Below are 16,612 nucleotides of genomic sequence, written 5' to 3' on the forward strand. Positions count from 1 at the left end.
TTAAACATGGTCTTTCTGAATCACCTTTGCGAACCAATGTTGACTGCATTGTTCTTTAAATGCCTTTCAGAAGTACCCAATACAATCCTCTCCAGGAGCTGAGGCTAGAACTATCAAATTTGTAGTTTCCTGGGTCCTCCCACACACCCTTCATGTAAATTCAATAATATTGGCTAGTTTCCAGTCAGCAGGGACCTTCCCAGACTCCCAAGATGGAAAGGGGTCATGCAGTAATGATAATAAAAATAATTCAGATAATAAAAACAATTCACATATGCATTGTTAAATTACCCTGAAATACATCAGTTTTATGAAAGACCACAGTGTCATAAGCCAAGATTCAGGTGCACTTAATGTCATAATGAAACACGTGGCTCTAATCAGTGCTTTTTGACTGTATTTGACTGAAAAGCTTACCGAAGTGTTTCCACTTGAAGAATTACCTCATTATTTTGTTTTGCTGTTGTCATATTAAGCATGCACTGGCACTGTAGGTCACCAGATGCATTCAATCTACACAAAAGTGCTAAAATGCTAGTATTACTATCTAACGTCTTACCTCACAGTAGATTCTTTGTAACAGTAAATCATTTTAATAGAATAATTTAAATCACTGTGAACACAAGACACAATTTTACATGTTTTATTCATTTTTACGTGAAGACAAAGAAATTTCCTTTGCTACTGAACTAGTAGCAAGACGGTACTTGCTGCATCTTGCTATGAAGATAAATAGAACAGTCGTAAACCAGGTGCAGAACTTTACATCAGTTTAAAGCAAGCACTGAAAATACTGAATGTTATATGTATTATTACAGGATTTTATATCCTGTCTAAGCCTTAGAGTATTCATAAGTTTCTCCCTCCCTCCATAGAGCCACTTAAATCACAGTTCTTTCAATCTCCTACCATACTAATGCAACAAAACCTCCTCTCCTTTGTGGCATCAACTTAAAGTCACTGCTTCAGAATTGTTTCATTACTAGTTCTAATAAACAAAATATTTTTGTTTTGACAAGATCTATTGAATTTCATCTTCCTTTTAATGTTTGTATGTTTGCCATAAATATTTTGAATACTTTCGTATGTGTTCTTCATTTTAGTTTTTGCTTCCTATGTCAAATCCTTGAAAACTTAAGAATTACAGTAATAAATACTATTTTATGACCTATTGCCAGGCTACACAAGCTGAAGTATTACATAAACTTTCTCTAATTTCTAAATTACTTTTTCAGATATATGGGAAAAAGCATTCTCACTAGGCTTTTTCTGTGTTTGAAGATTAGCACTCATTACATTAAAATGTATTTAATCTTACTATCACTTCAGTACACTAGTGTCAAACACATCCTACATTTTAGCAAATGTTTCTGTCACCCTAATGGTACACTTGATAAGACACAAGTGTTCACAGAAATGGCTAGCCTGGAAAAATGAGGAAAAGATTACTATATGAATAAATGCCTTTTTCTAGTAATTGCCTTGGTTTTATTATGCTATATTAGACATCACATATGAAGATTTGCTGTGATAACAATTAAATTGAAACTATCAAGCGGCTAATACCACTGGGTTCCTTATAGATATGATGACATTGTCAGGGGTTGAGCAACTAATCAGCATATCCTCTCCTTAAACAGAAAATCCCTAGAATTACACTACTTTTAAAAATCAATATGAGATAATGACATGAAAAAAATCCCTAGAATTCTTCTATCAATCTTACTTCAGTGTTGTACAACTTTAACAATTGCACTGCTAATTCATATCACAAGAGTTGTTAAGTGAGAGGACATACAGATATATAAAATGCGTCCAAAATTGAGACCACAGATTACACAAACAACATGAAACACGACATTTGATTAACTACATTAGATTTCATTATTTCGTTGGCTTCACTTGAGATAGTGTGTATAGGCCACTGAGCAATGAAAACCTGCACAATCTTAACATCTGATACTGAGCCAAAAGCACTCTACACAAGGTAAAAGGCCTTAAATCCATGCATAACGACTAAGACCAGGATAAGTGACTGTATTCTAAGAATTCTTGGTGTGTGAAAAAATATTTTGCACTTTTTCTTTTTACTAATTAAAAAAGACAAATGGCCCACCATTTCATAAGTAGATAAAAAGACCCACAATGCAAATTTGAATGACAGTTTTATTTAAATTGAGCTATATTACATCCAGGCAGAAAATAGAAGCAAATAAATTTTGTATGTATAAAACCAGACATATAACACTACAAAATATCAAAATTATAGCACAGAAGTATAACACACACACACACCTCCTTCCCCCCGCCCTTGCTTTCCACGTTCAGAACAGCTAACAGTTTAATACATAGTAATGATCCACCATTTCTTGTAAAGATAATTTTTAACATCATATCAGTATGCTGCTTCTATCTGGGTCTTTAAAGAACCAGATCACAAGGGCTCCTTATTGGATATAGCAGGTCATGGCTCTTCAGAGTCAGGGTATTTCATGTTTTAGTTCTGAGCTTACATCACCTAATACTGATTCTGCAAGGACAGACTGGTAGGAGACATATTACTCCTCCCCCTACTACTTCCTTTTCCATTCTTACTATCATTTCTTTCTGACAGATTTCTGATGATGTCAGGATGACTGTGTGGGAAAAAGGATTGAATCATCACAGGTTATCAATGAGTGGGAAAAAAAAAGTATAAAACAGATGTGTTTTAAAATTTTTGTGCTCAGCATGGCGTAGTTTCTTGTGTTCTCCAAGCAGCCAGCATATACTGACTCTGGATATGAAAAATGCTTATAACTCTATATGTAGTCATTAGATAGCAGAATGGGAATACCCAAATGGGGGTCCGGCTAAAATTAGTCACTTAGCTGTTGTCTGAAAGTATTTAACAGGTGTACATTCTTAGCCAAAACTGTCAATGAAGAATTCTTTCAAGCTAAACAGAGCTGTTCTGCTTTTGTCCAGCGTTATTTCAGTTTCTCTTCTTAGATCACAACTGTGAGACATCCATCTATCTATCTATCTATCTATCTATCTATCTATCTATCTATCTATCCATAAGTTTATTTTCTTTCATGGATATACATAAAAAGTACAAATATGATATAGTCTAGCAATATTACTGATTTGAAGCCCATGTTTCTCTCTTAGGAACATCATACTGCTGCAAAAAAGGTATGGCATAAGTAATTTTCTACTACTGCCAAAATTTAATAAAATAAAATTAATCCTATACACAAGTATGTGGAAGTGAATTGGGTAACTTTACAGCATTTTATGTAAAACAGAATTTTGGCTGGATGAAGTTCACGTGAAATTCATTGAGAGCTAGAAGAAAGTAAAATAAGCCTTTGCAAAGACATGATAGATGGTATTGCAAGCTGGCAGCAGGAAAACTTTCTCCATGTATGTTGATCTAGCAAATACCAATGAACAATCAATGATCTTAAAAGAATATGTAGGATGACAAAGAGCTGAATTAAATTTCACCAGTAAAAATCTGTAGGGAAAAAGTTAGGACAGATTTCTCAAAAAAATCTGGTATCTGTGGATGTCTTCTTAAGACATCTTTAAAGATCTTCTAAGTTCAGCAGCCTACTCTTGTTTTTCCAAAGTAACTAATCTCTGGAAGTTTTGACTACAGGAACTTACAATGATAATCAAGAAATCTGGGACTGCTGTTTCACTGATTTTCTAAAGCGACATCTCTAATTTTTGCAAGAAGCTTTCTAATGTATAGCTTTAAATTCATGACTGTAGTAGGCTATTTATAACATAATGGTGTGCAAGAGAAGGGAAGATTTGTAAAATTCAAACTAAGGAAAAAAAGGAACCAAAATATTCCCTGATTGAAAAAAATGTATTTGATAAACTTTGCATACAGGAACCTGAATGGAAATACTAAAAAAAAAGTATTAACCATAAAAACCAGTAGGTGAGAAACTGCTTACAATACTTAGAGCAGTTATTCAATAATTTTCATATATATTAAATTATTACAATAAAATAGAAGAACTGCACAGAAGTCAACAATAGATACCTGTTAAATCAGCACGCTCAAGTGCATACACCCTACAAAAAGCTGAACTGATACAAAAGCTGAACTCAATACCCTGCACCATGTATTTACAGTAATAGACGCTTGAATGTTTACTCATTGTTACAAAATTTACAAGGTGCAGTACTTTCTAAACCACTACCATGTACATGCTTGCACTTCACAGAAATTAAACACGCAGTACCTTTGAAGTCAGCTATGGAATGAGACATGTATTTCATTATTCTTTTGTATCCTTTTCTGGCAACTAGTTAAATGTCATCACCTCATCCTTATAAAGATCAGTAAGTTGTTATGCATACAAAACTGTACTACTTGGAAGGCTAATATTTATTTGCCAAAAATAATATCTGCATACCCAAAGAAAATATTTCCAAATTGTTTATAACATTACAGATAAATGTTTCTAATTCTGTACTATTTCATAAGCCATTCCAAGAAATCTGCATGCCATTCTGTAACCATCTGTAAGGGGTTTTTTAAGCTAAAGTTGTATTGGCCACCTCTCCTTTTGTTTCACTATTTCACAAAATCCTATTGTGTGATTGTCAAGCAGCTGAGTTTCGTTCCTTAATCCTCCCTGCACAGCTACCCAGGAGAGGCTTTGCAGCATAAAACTGTAAAGTAGCATTATCTCAGCAGGAACAACAGTGTTCCTCTTCAAAAAGAGGCTTAATAAAAATAGGACGGTAATGAACATGCTAGTTCTGGTCACAAGGTGCTACACACAGCATGACCACTGAAAGTTCAGGAAGTTTTGGGGAATGATAGTCCTTTGGTTCTTCAAAAGTGTTATCATGGAAGGTATGATTGAGATAAATGTCTCTCCAGTGTATTAAGCTCATGCACAGGTATTTTCTTGGTTTCCTTGTTTCCCTTCATTCCACTTTCAAAAGCCTGTCCTGCTAGCAACCACCTGGCATTAATCACTGTGACTACACAGCAGTTTCAGATAAACACTGCTGTACATCGTTTATACAGTTCCAGCTGGAATGTGGCAAATTTCTCCTACTGTGCAGCTAATACCCAGAATATGTACAGTCTTTCCTCCCATTTGTCTAGAAATGATTGACATCTCATTGCACATTTTCCAATATTATAGCTGTGCCACTCCATTTGTCTAATTTCTTTGCCCTCTAAGGTAGCTGTCCCAGATGACAGAATACTTCGAAATAGTTCCTTCTCATTTCAGTACTACCAGGTACAGTGAAAATACAGAAATGAGCTTCTATCATCACTCAATCTATTGCTAGCAGCAGAAACAAAAACTCTAATACCTTGAATTTATTATCTCTGATTTGGAATAGTTTTGGGGTCTTTTTTGTTTGTTTATTTGGTTTTGTTTAGTTTTGGTGTTGTTTTTTGTTTTAATGTGGAAATGCTGTGCACTTCTGAGAGTCTAATAAAAATAATCTCTCATAATTACCTCAATATCTGTATGTAAAAATGGACAGAGAAACACTGTACAGTAAGTATTTCCCTTTTTTAAAATTTCATTTTATGCAGCAGTGAATGTTTGATATTGAATCAATTAGTTTTTAAGAATATAAGAAGGAATAAACTAGTCTCGTTATTTTACTTTCAGCCTTACATACTGCCTGTGGTACACCAATGCTGTATGTCAGTATTTTTGTAAAGCAGAATATCAACATAATCAACAACAGAAAGAGAAAATTGTGGGTCAAGACAAACAAACTGCCTTCTGCACAAATGCCCTGTTGTAGTCTCTCTATTTTCCAGACAACAAGGAAAACAGAGCAAACAGGAGCAACATTAGAATATACATAGGTATTGTGCTCCACATCCTTACTTAAAACCTGCACACTTCTGTACTTCAATCATATACCTTAGTAGCAGCTGGAGCTAAGGTTTCTTGATGTCCTCATGGCCTCGAAAAAACTTTATAAAGGAATAACAATAAAAAAACATTTTAAAAATGGAAAGTGGGGTTCCTAAAAATTAACTGAATAGAATTGTTGCTGATTTCTTTACTAGAAGGAAGCACTTACTTCCCCCTTCCCGAACAATTTATAGACTTGTATATGACACTATAACCCTTGTTCTACAACCAAGGAAAATGTTTGATATCCACCATTTGCAAGACCTAAAAACAGATTTAGGTGGCTTTAACATTAAATGAATGGACAATAAAAGGGAAGCTATTTCATCTCTAATGTCTGTGGAATGTAGGAAGATCCTACACTTTATTGCTTTTTATTGCTTATACATGGATCACAGAATAGGCAGGGTTGAAAGGGACCACAGCGGGATCATCTGGTCCAACCTCCCTGCTCAAGCAGGGTCAGCTGAGAGCACCATGCTCAGGACTGCATCCAGACAGTTCTTGAGTATCCTCAGTGAGGGAGACTCCACAGCATCTCTGAGCAATCTGTTGCAGTGCACAGTTAACCTGCACAGTAAAGCAGTTCTTCCTCATATTCAGATGGAACTTCCTGTGCATCAGTTTTCCTTCCTGTTGCCTCTTGTCCTCTTGCTTGGCACCACTGAGAAGAGCTTAGTCCACCTTCTTTGCACTTTCCTTTCAGTTACTTAAAGACATTGGTAAGATTCCCTTTCAGTCGTCTCTTCTCCATGCTAAAATATGACAATTTCCCTAAGCCTTTCCTCACACAAGAGATGCTCCAGTCCCCTCCTTATCTTCGTAGATCTTGTTGGACTCGCTCCAGCAGCTCCATGTCTCTCTTGTGCTGAGAAGCCCATAACTGGACACAGCACTCCGGACGTGGCCTCACCAGGGCTGAGTAGAGGGACAGGATCACCTCCCTCGACATTAGGCTCTTCCTAATGCCCCCCAGGACACCACTGATATTCTTGGCCAGAAAGGCACATGTATTAAGCACTGATAAATAAAAGAATCAAAGCATTGGTCCACTCATACGGTTCTCAACACAAACTTTCAAAACAAAGAGCTCCAAAATAAATAGCATGGACTCCTCTTGTCTGAAAGGCAACTTCCAGACTTCTCTTTTCAAGCCTTGTTTCCCTTCAAATTCAACGTTTTCATATGGGTGAATCTGTCCTGGAAAGCAGCCAACTTCCTTATATGAAGAAAATAAAAAGCAGTTTCCAATTATCTCAGACATTCATTCTTGGTCCAGACTCTCACAATATTCAGCCTAACAAGTGCAAGTTTAGCCTGGAATGTTTCCTGATTTACTCCAGTAACAGAAAAAAGGATCCAATATTTTGTCTCTGGTAAGGCCTTGAAATGTTATCATCTGTAGATGCCTTTTCTGCTCTTCTTCCTTCTCACACTGTAAACTTCTAAAACCTAGAAGCTAAAAATTTATTTATATTCACAGTTCTTTGAGGCCCAAATACTATGAATTGGTCATAGTATAGGAACCTAACAAAACACGGTGGTATCTGTAATGCATGGAACTACAGTTACTCTACCCTGCCACAGATAGAAAAACTGACAAGTTTAGCAATAAAGGTATGGACATATCAGCAAAAATGTTGCTGTTCCATGCTGCGGAAATGATTTGTAGCAGTTAAGGTGGGATTTGTGAAACAAACAGTCAAACAAAATGAATACAGGTAGACACTTCTGCTCCTGGAATTACCCTGATTTCACTGATATTCCATATCAGGGTTGCAATACTTGTGGGTTGAATTGTGAGTAAACTCTGACTTCCTCCTCTGGGTAACATTTGCAAGAGGCACAAATGCAAAGCTGAGTCTGTGATAGAACCATTGCAGAACAATTAGAAGAACATATGAAAGTTATATAGGCATCTTCAGCAATCCAAAGTCACATATATACCACAGGGATGAATAAAGCATAAGCAAACACAGATCCGACTCACTCTACTTTGTTTTGTATTTCATTAAATCTGGTTAATTCCTGTTCACATCTGTAACGTATTTATTCCTACAGCAGCTATGTGGGGCACAGAGGCACTCTTTACCATCAATGGAGTGTTTTCCCACAATACTACTGTTGCAGACTGTACAACGTGAAGATTTGTTTAAGTTTGCAAAGTAGAGGCTTTGCAATAATAGAATTATCTTCCAGGCTAATGCCCTTAGCAATGAATTATGCCGTGTCTTGGGAAGTAATACAGCAAACCACCGTATTTTTAGCAATTCGAAATTTTAACCCCACCAAAACTTCCTTATAATGCCCTGTTTCTCTGCAGGCTCCTTGCTTTCTCTGACATTACCCCTTTATCTAAATCCACAGTCACAGTATGTTCATGAGTACATTCCCAGTTTCAGATTAAATCCATAAATCTACTCCTGGGGCAAATATATTTTAGCAGTTGCAAAAGCCATATTTATTATGGTTGGATACAATGCTCAATCTTTACATTTCATTGGTTTTAATTAAAAAAAATTAATTAAAATTGAAATTTATTTCAATTTTAACTTCATAACCAATCATGTCTTGTTCATTAGTCATTTGCATATGCATATCATTAGGTATTACTTTTAAAATAGAATGCAATACTGGTGTTGTCTGAAGTAGGCACTGAGCCACTATTACTGCTCTTACTATAGAGCAAAAAATAGGCAGCAAAGCTACACATGCCTTACAAGAAATTGATTAAATAATCAATGGGACTAGCAAAGAAACAGACCACATGGTACAGTCTGTCAGTTTTGATGCGCAGAGACCCCCTCTGCCTTTTTCAACTGCTGTGGTTCTTGGTAGAGAGATATGAGAGTTGTTACTTCTCTACAAAACCCAAAATGAGAACTGCAGTTTAGAGCACTCTCTTTCAGAACACATGCATGCACATTTCTTGACCAGTAGTCTTGTAAATACATTTCAAGAAACTATGAAGACAAAGAATAGTTTCCACCTGAGTTTCCACACGATTTTTTTGCTTTTCCCTGCTCCTCTTCCCCATCTCCCTTTAATTTGCAAAACTTTTAATGGAATATAAAAATGTCATCTTATGTTCAACAATGTGGAAGCTGTACATGAAAAGTGCTCCTATCAGTTAATAAAGGGAAAACCTTATCTTAGGAGTTAAGAACAGGTCCATGGTGCTGTTAAAACATCAATCAATATTCCCATTTCCATTGGCTAGACTGGGAAGAATTTTTAAAAGATAATACAAGGAACAATCATGGCACTAGAGATAAGAACTTTAAATATTGAAAAGGTTTGCTTACATCAGACTTCCTCTAAGAAAAAAATATGTATGTCCTTAGAGTTATTATCTGATATATATGCACACAGTGTTACTAGTTGTCTCCAATGTTAATGTCAGGACTGTCTGTAATGATTAAAATAGCTAATAAAATTATAGAATTTTTTTTTCTAGTAAAAATCCAACTTCAGGGAGTAACAGGAGAAAGAAACCTTCTTGTCAGCCTATGTTGCTTGGGATAGAGGATTAAGAAAAAAACATATTGCAATTACACATTCCGCAAATTTTCCTCTAAATTCTGTAAAGCTGTTTAATCATCTTCCATTCCTATAAACAGGCACCTAGTAATTCTGCTAACCTTGTAATGCCATCTAATATCAAAATACAAGACAGTAATCTCCAGTCATAAAACCAGCCCTCCAAACTGAAGAGTGTGATATTTCATGAAGTGTCTCCAAATCCAGTGTCTATTCACTTACAGGTGACAAAATATAATGTTCAGGTCGTTTGACTACTAGTATTTTCTCCCCTGAGTATTATCTAGACAGTAGACTTGGCAGTACATTAATATCCTCACCCCTGAACAAGTAGAAAAAATGAATTTTTCCTTTACTGTTTTCAAAAACTTCTTATTGAAGTAATACAGCTCAGGTGACATATATTTGATGTGGAAGAAGCCTTCGCCTTTTTTATCTTGTGGGGGAAATTTTGCAGCAGCTTAACCTCATCTAAAAACCATTCACGCAACTTTTCAAAACCACTGTTAATTGAACAAATTTCTGTGTAAATGCTGATTGAACAAAGCTAAGCTACTCAGGGCAGCACTAAAATGTGAACAAATGCATTCATAAAGTGGTTGTCTTGAGTAGTAATTGATACAATAACCTGTTGTGTGTGGCACTACTGTTTCACTCATTTCTTACTTCTTTTTCTTTACTCTGATCTGTCATACCCCACATACTCACATTACAATTTTATGGTCAAAAGTCACAAATGTAATAGCCAAGTATTACGTAAAGAAGTTTATAATGAACAGCATCAGGACGATAGTAAGGTCCTTTTGTAAAGAACTGTATTTAATTTTGCCAGAGAGAATCCTCTATTTTACAACAGTGTAGTACTTCGAGTGCTATGAAGTAAATTAGTTATGTTTAGAAAGAACTTACCACGTAAAACAGTGAGTCTTGTGGACACACTTATTTCACCAACACTGTTGGAAGCCACACACTCATAAATAGCTTCATCTCGTGGTGTGCGCAGCGGTTGTATTCTGAGAACTGATCCAGATCCATCATCAAACTCTATTACCTATAAAAGGAAACAAAAGCTGTCACAGATGTTGTTACAAATACCTATCCCTCAGCTGATCTGTTCATGAACAGTGGCCTGCTGTTATTCAAGTCACCGAAGGCAGGTTAACTTTTCAAATTCGTATACCATGAAAAATCCCAGTGATATGGGAAAATGTTTAAAAGGCAACACTTTGGAACATACATTTCTGTTCAGTGAGTATTCAGTGGCCACTTTAATATAGCTTCAAGAAATACAGGACAAAAACCAAGTGAACAAACAAAACAAAACAACCCAGTGAACAAAGGCTGTAAGAAACAAGTCTGTAACTTAATGCTCTCTTACTCTGAAGCCCACCACCAATACCTCTCCATTCTCTTAGCTAAAGTACTCTACCTTCAAATGCCAGTTACATTCATTTTAATTGCTGCCAGCTATATTCCCCCTCTACTCGCAGACTGCAGCTCACTCACTCATTTGGCTCCAAAGTTAAAAACTGTCTGCAATTCCTGAACCAAACAGAAGGACTCAGTTTAGCTTTGTATTTAACCCACAGAACATAAGTCCATTTATCCAACAAACTGACCATTTAAGAGACTAAATATTAAGGCTAAACTAGTAAGATTTAGTTTTAAACCTGCAGTATTCACTCAAGAAGTAATAACTTTTATATGAGAAAATTCACTGAAAAGATCTTATTTCCTCCTTGACCTGCAGTCAGAATCACCTAAAATATTGGTGAGTACTGCAACACTCTGTAGGTACTGGGAAAGCTTTCTTAATAATTAATAGCAGTAATCTATTTAATCTACTTTAAAAAAAAAAATTTAAAAATTGCTGAGAGATATCAGTGTTACCATCAGGTAAATGGCACTTACAAAGAAAGGACAGACAATTTTTTATTTTGTTTTTCTCTACAAAATAATTAATATCTGACCATAATCTATATACATATACACAAAGCAATTTACATATATGCCTATCTGCACATCTGGTTTTCTCTTTCTGTCTAATTTGCACACAAGCAACCTACAAGATCTCTGTACATGTTGAGAATAAGAGAGATATAAAGTCCAGGGTTGGAAATGATGATAAATATCCCCTGTATCTTACTGTTTTCATTGCAGGAATTGCTCAGTTTCTGTTTAGCATTGGGAGAGGTGAAAATAAGATAAAAACCCTGGATTTTTTTGATAATAAATTTGTTTCATAGCCCACAGGATGTATTACTTTTTCTCGTTCTTTCAGTAAAGCCATCGCCTTAAGCAAATCTAGACAACACAAAATATCTACCTGATATTAGCACAATTAAAGGAAAAACTAGAATTCTTGGTAAATTGACATTTATGAGGGAGAGAAACATTTCACAGTCTTTAAGCAGTCAGACTAACAATTTATAGATAAAAAATGAGAGCACAGGATCCAAATACTCACAAACATACTTAAAAAAGAATAATTGCTATTGTTTAAACCCGGATGCTGAATAAATTTATCTGGACAGCCAAGGAAAACAACTGCAGTAGATTGGATTGGGCAATATTGCAGAGATTAAGTATCAAGTCTGATGTCTCAAAAATATGTATCATAAAAGGAATTTATTTTTCATGTGATGAGTTCTCCCCTTTCCTGCATATCACAGCTAGTTAATTCCTAACTCTTCCCCATCTACTGAATGAGATTTTGGTTTTTTTATGACAGAGATTTTTTAATAAAAGCAGTCTTGAACAGAGTAGAACGATGTAATTTTTAACTTTTATTTTTCCCTTTTCTGTTCCTTTTTAAGTTCTCTTAAAAGACTTCTTAGAAACTCAAAGCATATTTTTATAATTCCTATTACGTTAATTAATTTGAAGGAAGAGGAGAAAAAAAGGGTTCAGAGTCTATATGTGCAATATAAATAAAAGCTGAAAGATTAACAGAGAAGACCCACAAGGTCTTACTGTAGATTTTAATTTCAGAAGCAATGTCTAGTTCTCACTACTATTTTCATTAACTTGTGAGAATTAGCTGGTGAGCAAGAACATTCAATGACCATAGTGTTCAAATATATAAGCAGTCAAGAGAGAGGAAATAAATTATTTGTTCCCCAGTTGCTATGTACATGAAGTTCCAGCAAAAGAGTTCTGCTTTCACATGGCGGACAAATAATCAGGACAAGTTTCATGAAACCCTGCAGGAGACTGTCCAAGTTTATTGAATAGTAAAAAAGTAACCCCCAGCATCCCTGGGAAAGCATGTGGATCAGATGGACCACTAGAGTCCTTTCCAGCTGTATTTACTATATGAAGACAGGTGTCCAGGTAAAACATTTTGATGTCTTGGACCATTAAGTAACTCAGAGAAATATACAAAATATTACTGTGAAAGAAGAGGAAAAGAAACCAAACTAATCATTCTCTTATTGGTTTAGCTGACTATCTCAGACATTTCGTGTTTTCCGAAAGTTTCATATGTCTTTTTGGAATCTAATTTCTACTGCTTTTCTTATCTTATTTAGAGATTCTATGGCATGAATTAATGGTCTTACTTTGAACAGGAAGAAAAGCTGCTTAAAATAATGATTTTCTCTGCACACTTTGAAACTCCTCTGCTCACTGGACATGATAAAAATTATAAACTTGGCAAGTGTCACCTATTTCTTTGAAATACAATCCATCTTCCTTGGCTATACCATTTGTTCAACAATCCACTAAAGGCATTGTTAAAACATTTTAAGGTGTTTTTGATAGTTACTTTTAAATAATTTTAATGGAAAAAAACCTACTTTATTTTTGCTTATTCTCCCTAAAATCAGGTACACAGGTACCTAGAAATATATTAAGGAAATAAACCATGACTCATTGCAGAATAACACACAGTAAACATATACATGCACAATCTTTCTCTGTTTAGAATTCACTTTGAGTGAAAGTTCTGTGAACAGAAGAGGATAAATTGTGTAGAATTTCTGACAAAAATGCTATGCTAATCCCTCTAGCCAATACAGCTCCGCATATGCTCTGCAAAGTGCAGTTTTTGGCACTAGAAGGTAACAGTTAAGTTCATGGTTTTATTTTTCATGTTGTAGTAAATACACAAGCCAAAAATTATAATGGTTAATGAACAAATTCCAATGCCTTTAGGTATTTTTTGAAACAAAAATTATTAAAATAAATTTGGTTTATAGAAGAAATGCAGTTCTTCTAAAAAAAATCTAACCTGAAAGCCAGGACAAGCAATCTTCTCAAACATTATTTCAAATTAATATACAGAACTTTGATATTCAGTCAGTTGTTAATAACTATATATTAGATCATTTGCCCATAAAATGCATGTCACAACTGTTTTATACATAAATCATTTACCTTAGAATAGTTGTTTTTAAGCAAACAGAAGTTATCTTATTTAACACTGAAAACATTTAAGAGACAATTATACACTCATAGTGCAAGTTTTGGTATGTCTTCTAAAAGTTTTCCCCCATTTTCTGAGTTTTTTCTTCACGTTAAAGGTCAAGCCGTATCTGACATCAATTATTCCTGCCACTACAAGACGGAAAAATTCTTGTTTTCTTATTTCCCCCAAATAACCAGAATCCTTTGAGCAGATTATTTTCACTGTTTCCTTTAACTGAAGGTTGTGGAGAGAAACATCTTTCTCTAAGCCTTTTCCTAATTTATTGTTAAGAAAAGAATCAAAAGCAAGCAAGTTTTACTTTCCCTCTTCAGCAGCAGGAACTACAGTGCCCCTTTTGTGTCTTTCCTCAACAGGGGTAAGGAATTGTGGCAGCAGAAGCAAAGACTAGGACTGCTCGATGCGCCTTGTCACAAAAGGAGGTGGTTTGCTTTCGGAGACAGCAATCACTGCTCAACTCATGTCCCCAGCAGCTCCTTCACGAGACAGCAAACTGAAGAGAGGCACCACAAAGCTCCTCAGTTCAACCATGCTAGCTTAGAAAACAGCAGCAGCACTTTTCTCTTTAAAGGTTCTATGCATAGCCAGTTTTGAAAATTAAAAACTTCCCGAGACTGCTCCCACCAAATTATCTCTGATAGCTAATTCTATTTTGCTAAATCGCTATTAATAAAGCACACATACTGGGATTAAAAACAAGGTTGGAATAAAATGTTTTTCAGAGGAACAGAACAATGGACCTAATACCTCAAATCTCTGATTGCTGACTTTCTTTCCTTTTTTATTCCAGACAATTTTAGGTCTTGGATCTCCTGTGGCTTGACAGATGAATGAGGCGACTCCTCCTGAAACCCCTGTCTGGTCAACAGGAGTTCTTGTAAACTTTGGTGGTGCTGAAACAAACAAAAAAATTAACCAAATTAATCCAAGCAGTAAAAATAAATTTTAAAAAAGTCACATAAAGATTCCAAAATTTAAAAAGAAGGAACTGCTTTGTTTTTCCAGTGATATCATTCACCTGCAAAAGAAAGCATTATTAAAAAAACCCTAAAAGGTCAGGAATGTACTTACAGATTTTATGAGTGAAATTTATATTAAAAGTGAAATCTGATGGCATTGGAATATCAAGATCACACATTATATTTTATCACCATTATAAATAAAAAATCCAATTTGACTTCTGTTACAAAATGAGCTCATCAATCAACTAGAACAATATCATGATTCACTACTTGATGCTATGATCACAGGGTGTCATGAAAACAGGATTCTCACCTTTGAGACATTAAAATCAGTGACATTTAGGAGAAAGCATTTGTAATATTGCATGGTGGAGGTAAATTACTATGTATTAAGACTCCAGGCAGAAAGGACTAAAAGAAGAGAGATTTATCCTCGGGCACAGTTTTGTGTACAGCTCCCCTTCACTCCCGAATTCTACTATGTCAGAAAGGAGAACTAAAATAAGATCCAACTACGCAACAACAGGAAAGGAGAGATAAATGGAGAAACAGTTTTGGAAGTATGAAATGTCATTTTAATTAATTATTCTTTTTCCCTTTATTTCTGTTACAACAAATCAAAATTAATTTATTATTTGATTTGTGGTGAGACAAAATTTTCAAACTTAGAGCAACACAAGACACAACTTCTAAAGATAAAAATATTGAAATCTGTAAGATTACATCCAAACAGAGAACAAAAATGTTGAAAAATTCCTGTAAATATTTAAATAATTCTCTTTCTTAGCCAAAAAAATTCTTAAGATCCAATACACCTTCAGATACTGATTTAAATTATACGAGGTGAGACCTTAGAAACAATAAATGGCAAAAAAACCAGGTCTTTGCTATGAAGCCATCCTGAGCAGTAGTTGCTTTATAGCATATGTTGCAAATAATTTTTGTTCTCATCTTCAAATACCAGCAGTCAGCTCCTTTATGTTTCCCACCTCTTCCCTCTTCTTCACTTTCCTCTCTTAGTTCTGACAGGTGTGTGTACCTCTTCTGTACTAGTTTTCATTTCCATGTTGCTGCTCTTTAGTTCTGATGTCTAACCCCTTATTCTGCAAAACTGGTCTTTCCATACACACCATTTCTTGTCAGCATTATTTGAATGTAAGAAACACAGCGGCCTACAGTCATGCACATACGCAACACTGGAAGAAGTCCTGAAATACTTTAATGCCAAGATGCCATTTCACAAAATGAAATTAGGGAAATTTTTTACCTTACCTCCAATGTAAAAAAGGATTTTTTAAAAAATATTATGTTCCTGAAAATCTGCATGCTCTTTTCCTTAATAGGAATGTCAGGAAAATGTCTTAGTTTTTAACATTTCAGAATGCTCAACAGTCCTAGAACAGTACCCACTCTGCTAATTTTCCCGGTGAAAATGTACCTAAACCCAAATGCAGTACAGTGCACCACTACTGCCATGGGAAAATTATGAAAGAACTTCTCTGATGTCAAGAATTGCCAAAACCATAGCAAATAAAACACACATAGAGTGAAGAAATTAGAAATCCTTTCCGAAGTCACAGGCTTTATGCCTGGACCACAAAAAATACAAAAATATATTCTGATGAAGAGCATCTGGGTTTCACCAAAAGTCCTCTTTTTGAACCCTTTCTATGTATGTTTTAACTCAGAACTGTGTAAAGAGACTGAATCCGATCTACTGACATTCTGTGGCACAGGTTGTGATCGTGTGCCACAAAGTGAAAAATGACACGCTGCCATTCTCT

The 16,612-nt window shown here is 35.2% G+C and overlaps 1 protein-coding gene across 2 annotated transcripts in view; it reads right to left on the reverse strand.

Annotated features, from left to right (window-relative positions):
- PTPRD (protein tyrosine phosphatase receptor type D) overlaps positions 1-16,612 on the reverse strand; it is a gene marked incomplete at both ends in the record, with an annotated part of 312,639 nt that overhangs the window by 208,748 nt on the left and 87,279 nt on the right. For both annotated transcript variants that reach the window (XM_082301167.1, XM_082301166.1), the window contains 2 exons: positions 10,350-10,491; positions 14,614-14,759. In XM_082301167.1, coding sequence (XP_082157293.1) covers positions 10,350-10,491; positions 14,614-14,759 — 288 coding nt within the window. The remainder of the gene's footprint in view (positions 1-10,349; positions 10,492-14,613; positions 14,760-16,612) is intronic.

This window comes from Coloeus monedula (assembly GCF_965178545.1).
Source record: "Coloeus monedula genome assembly, chromosome: Z".
NCBI classification, from domain to species: Eukaryota; Metazoa; Chordata; class Aves; order Passeriformes; family Corvidae; genus Coloeus; species Coloeus monedula.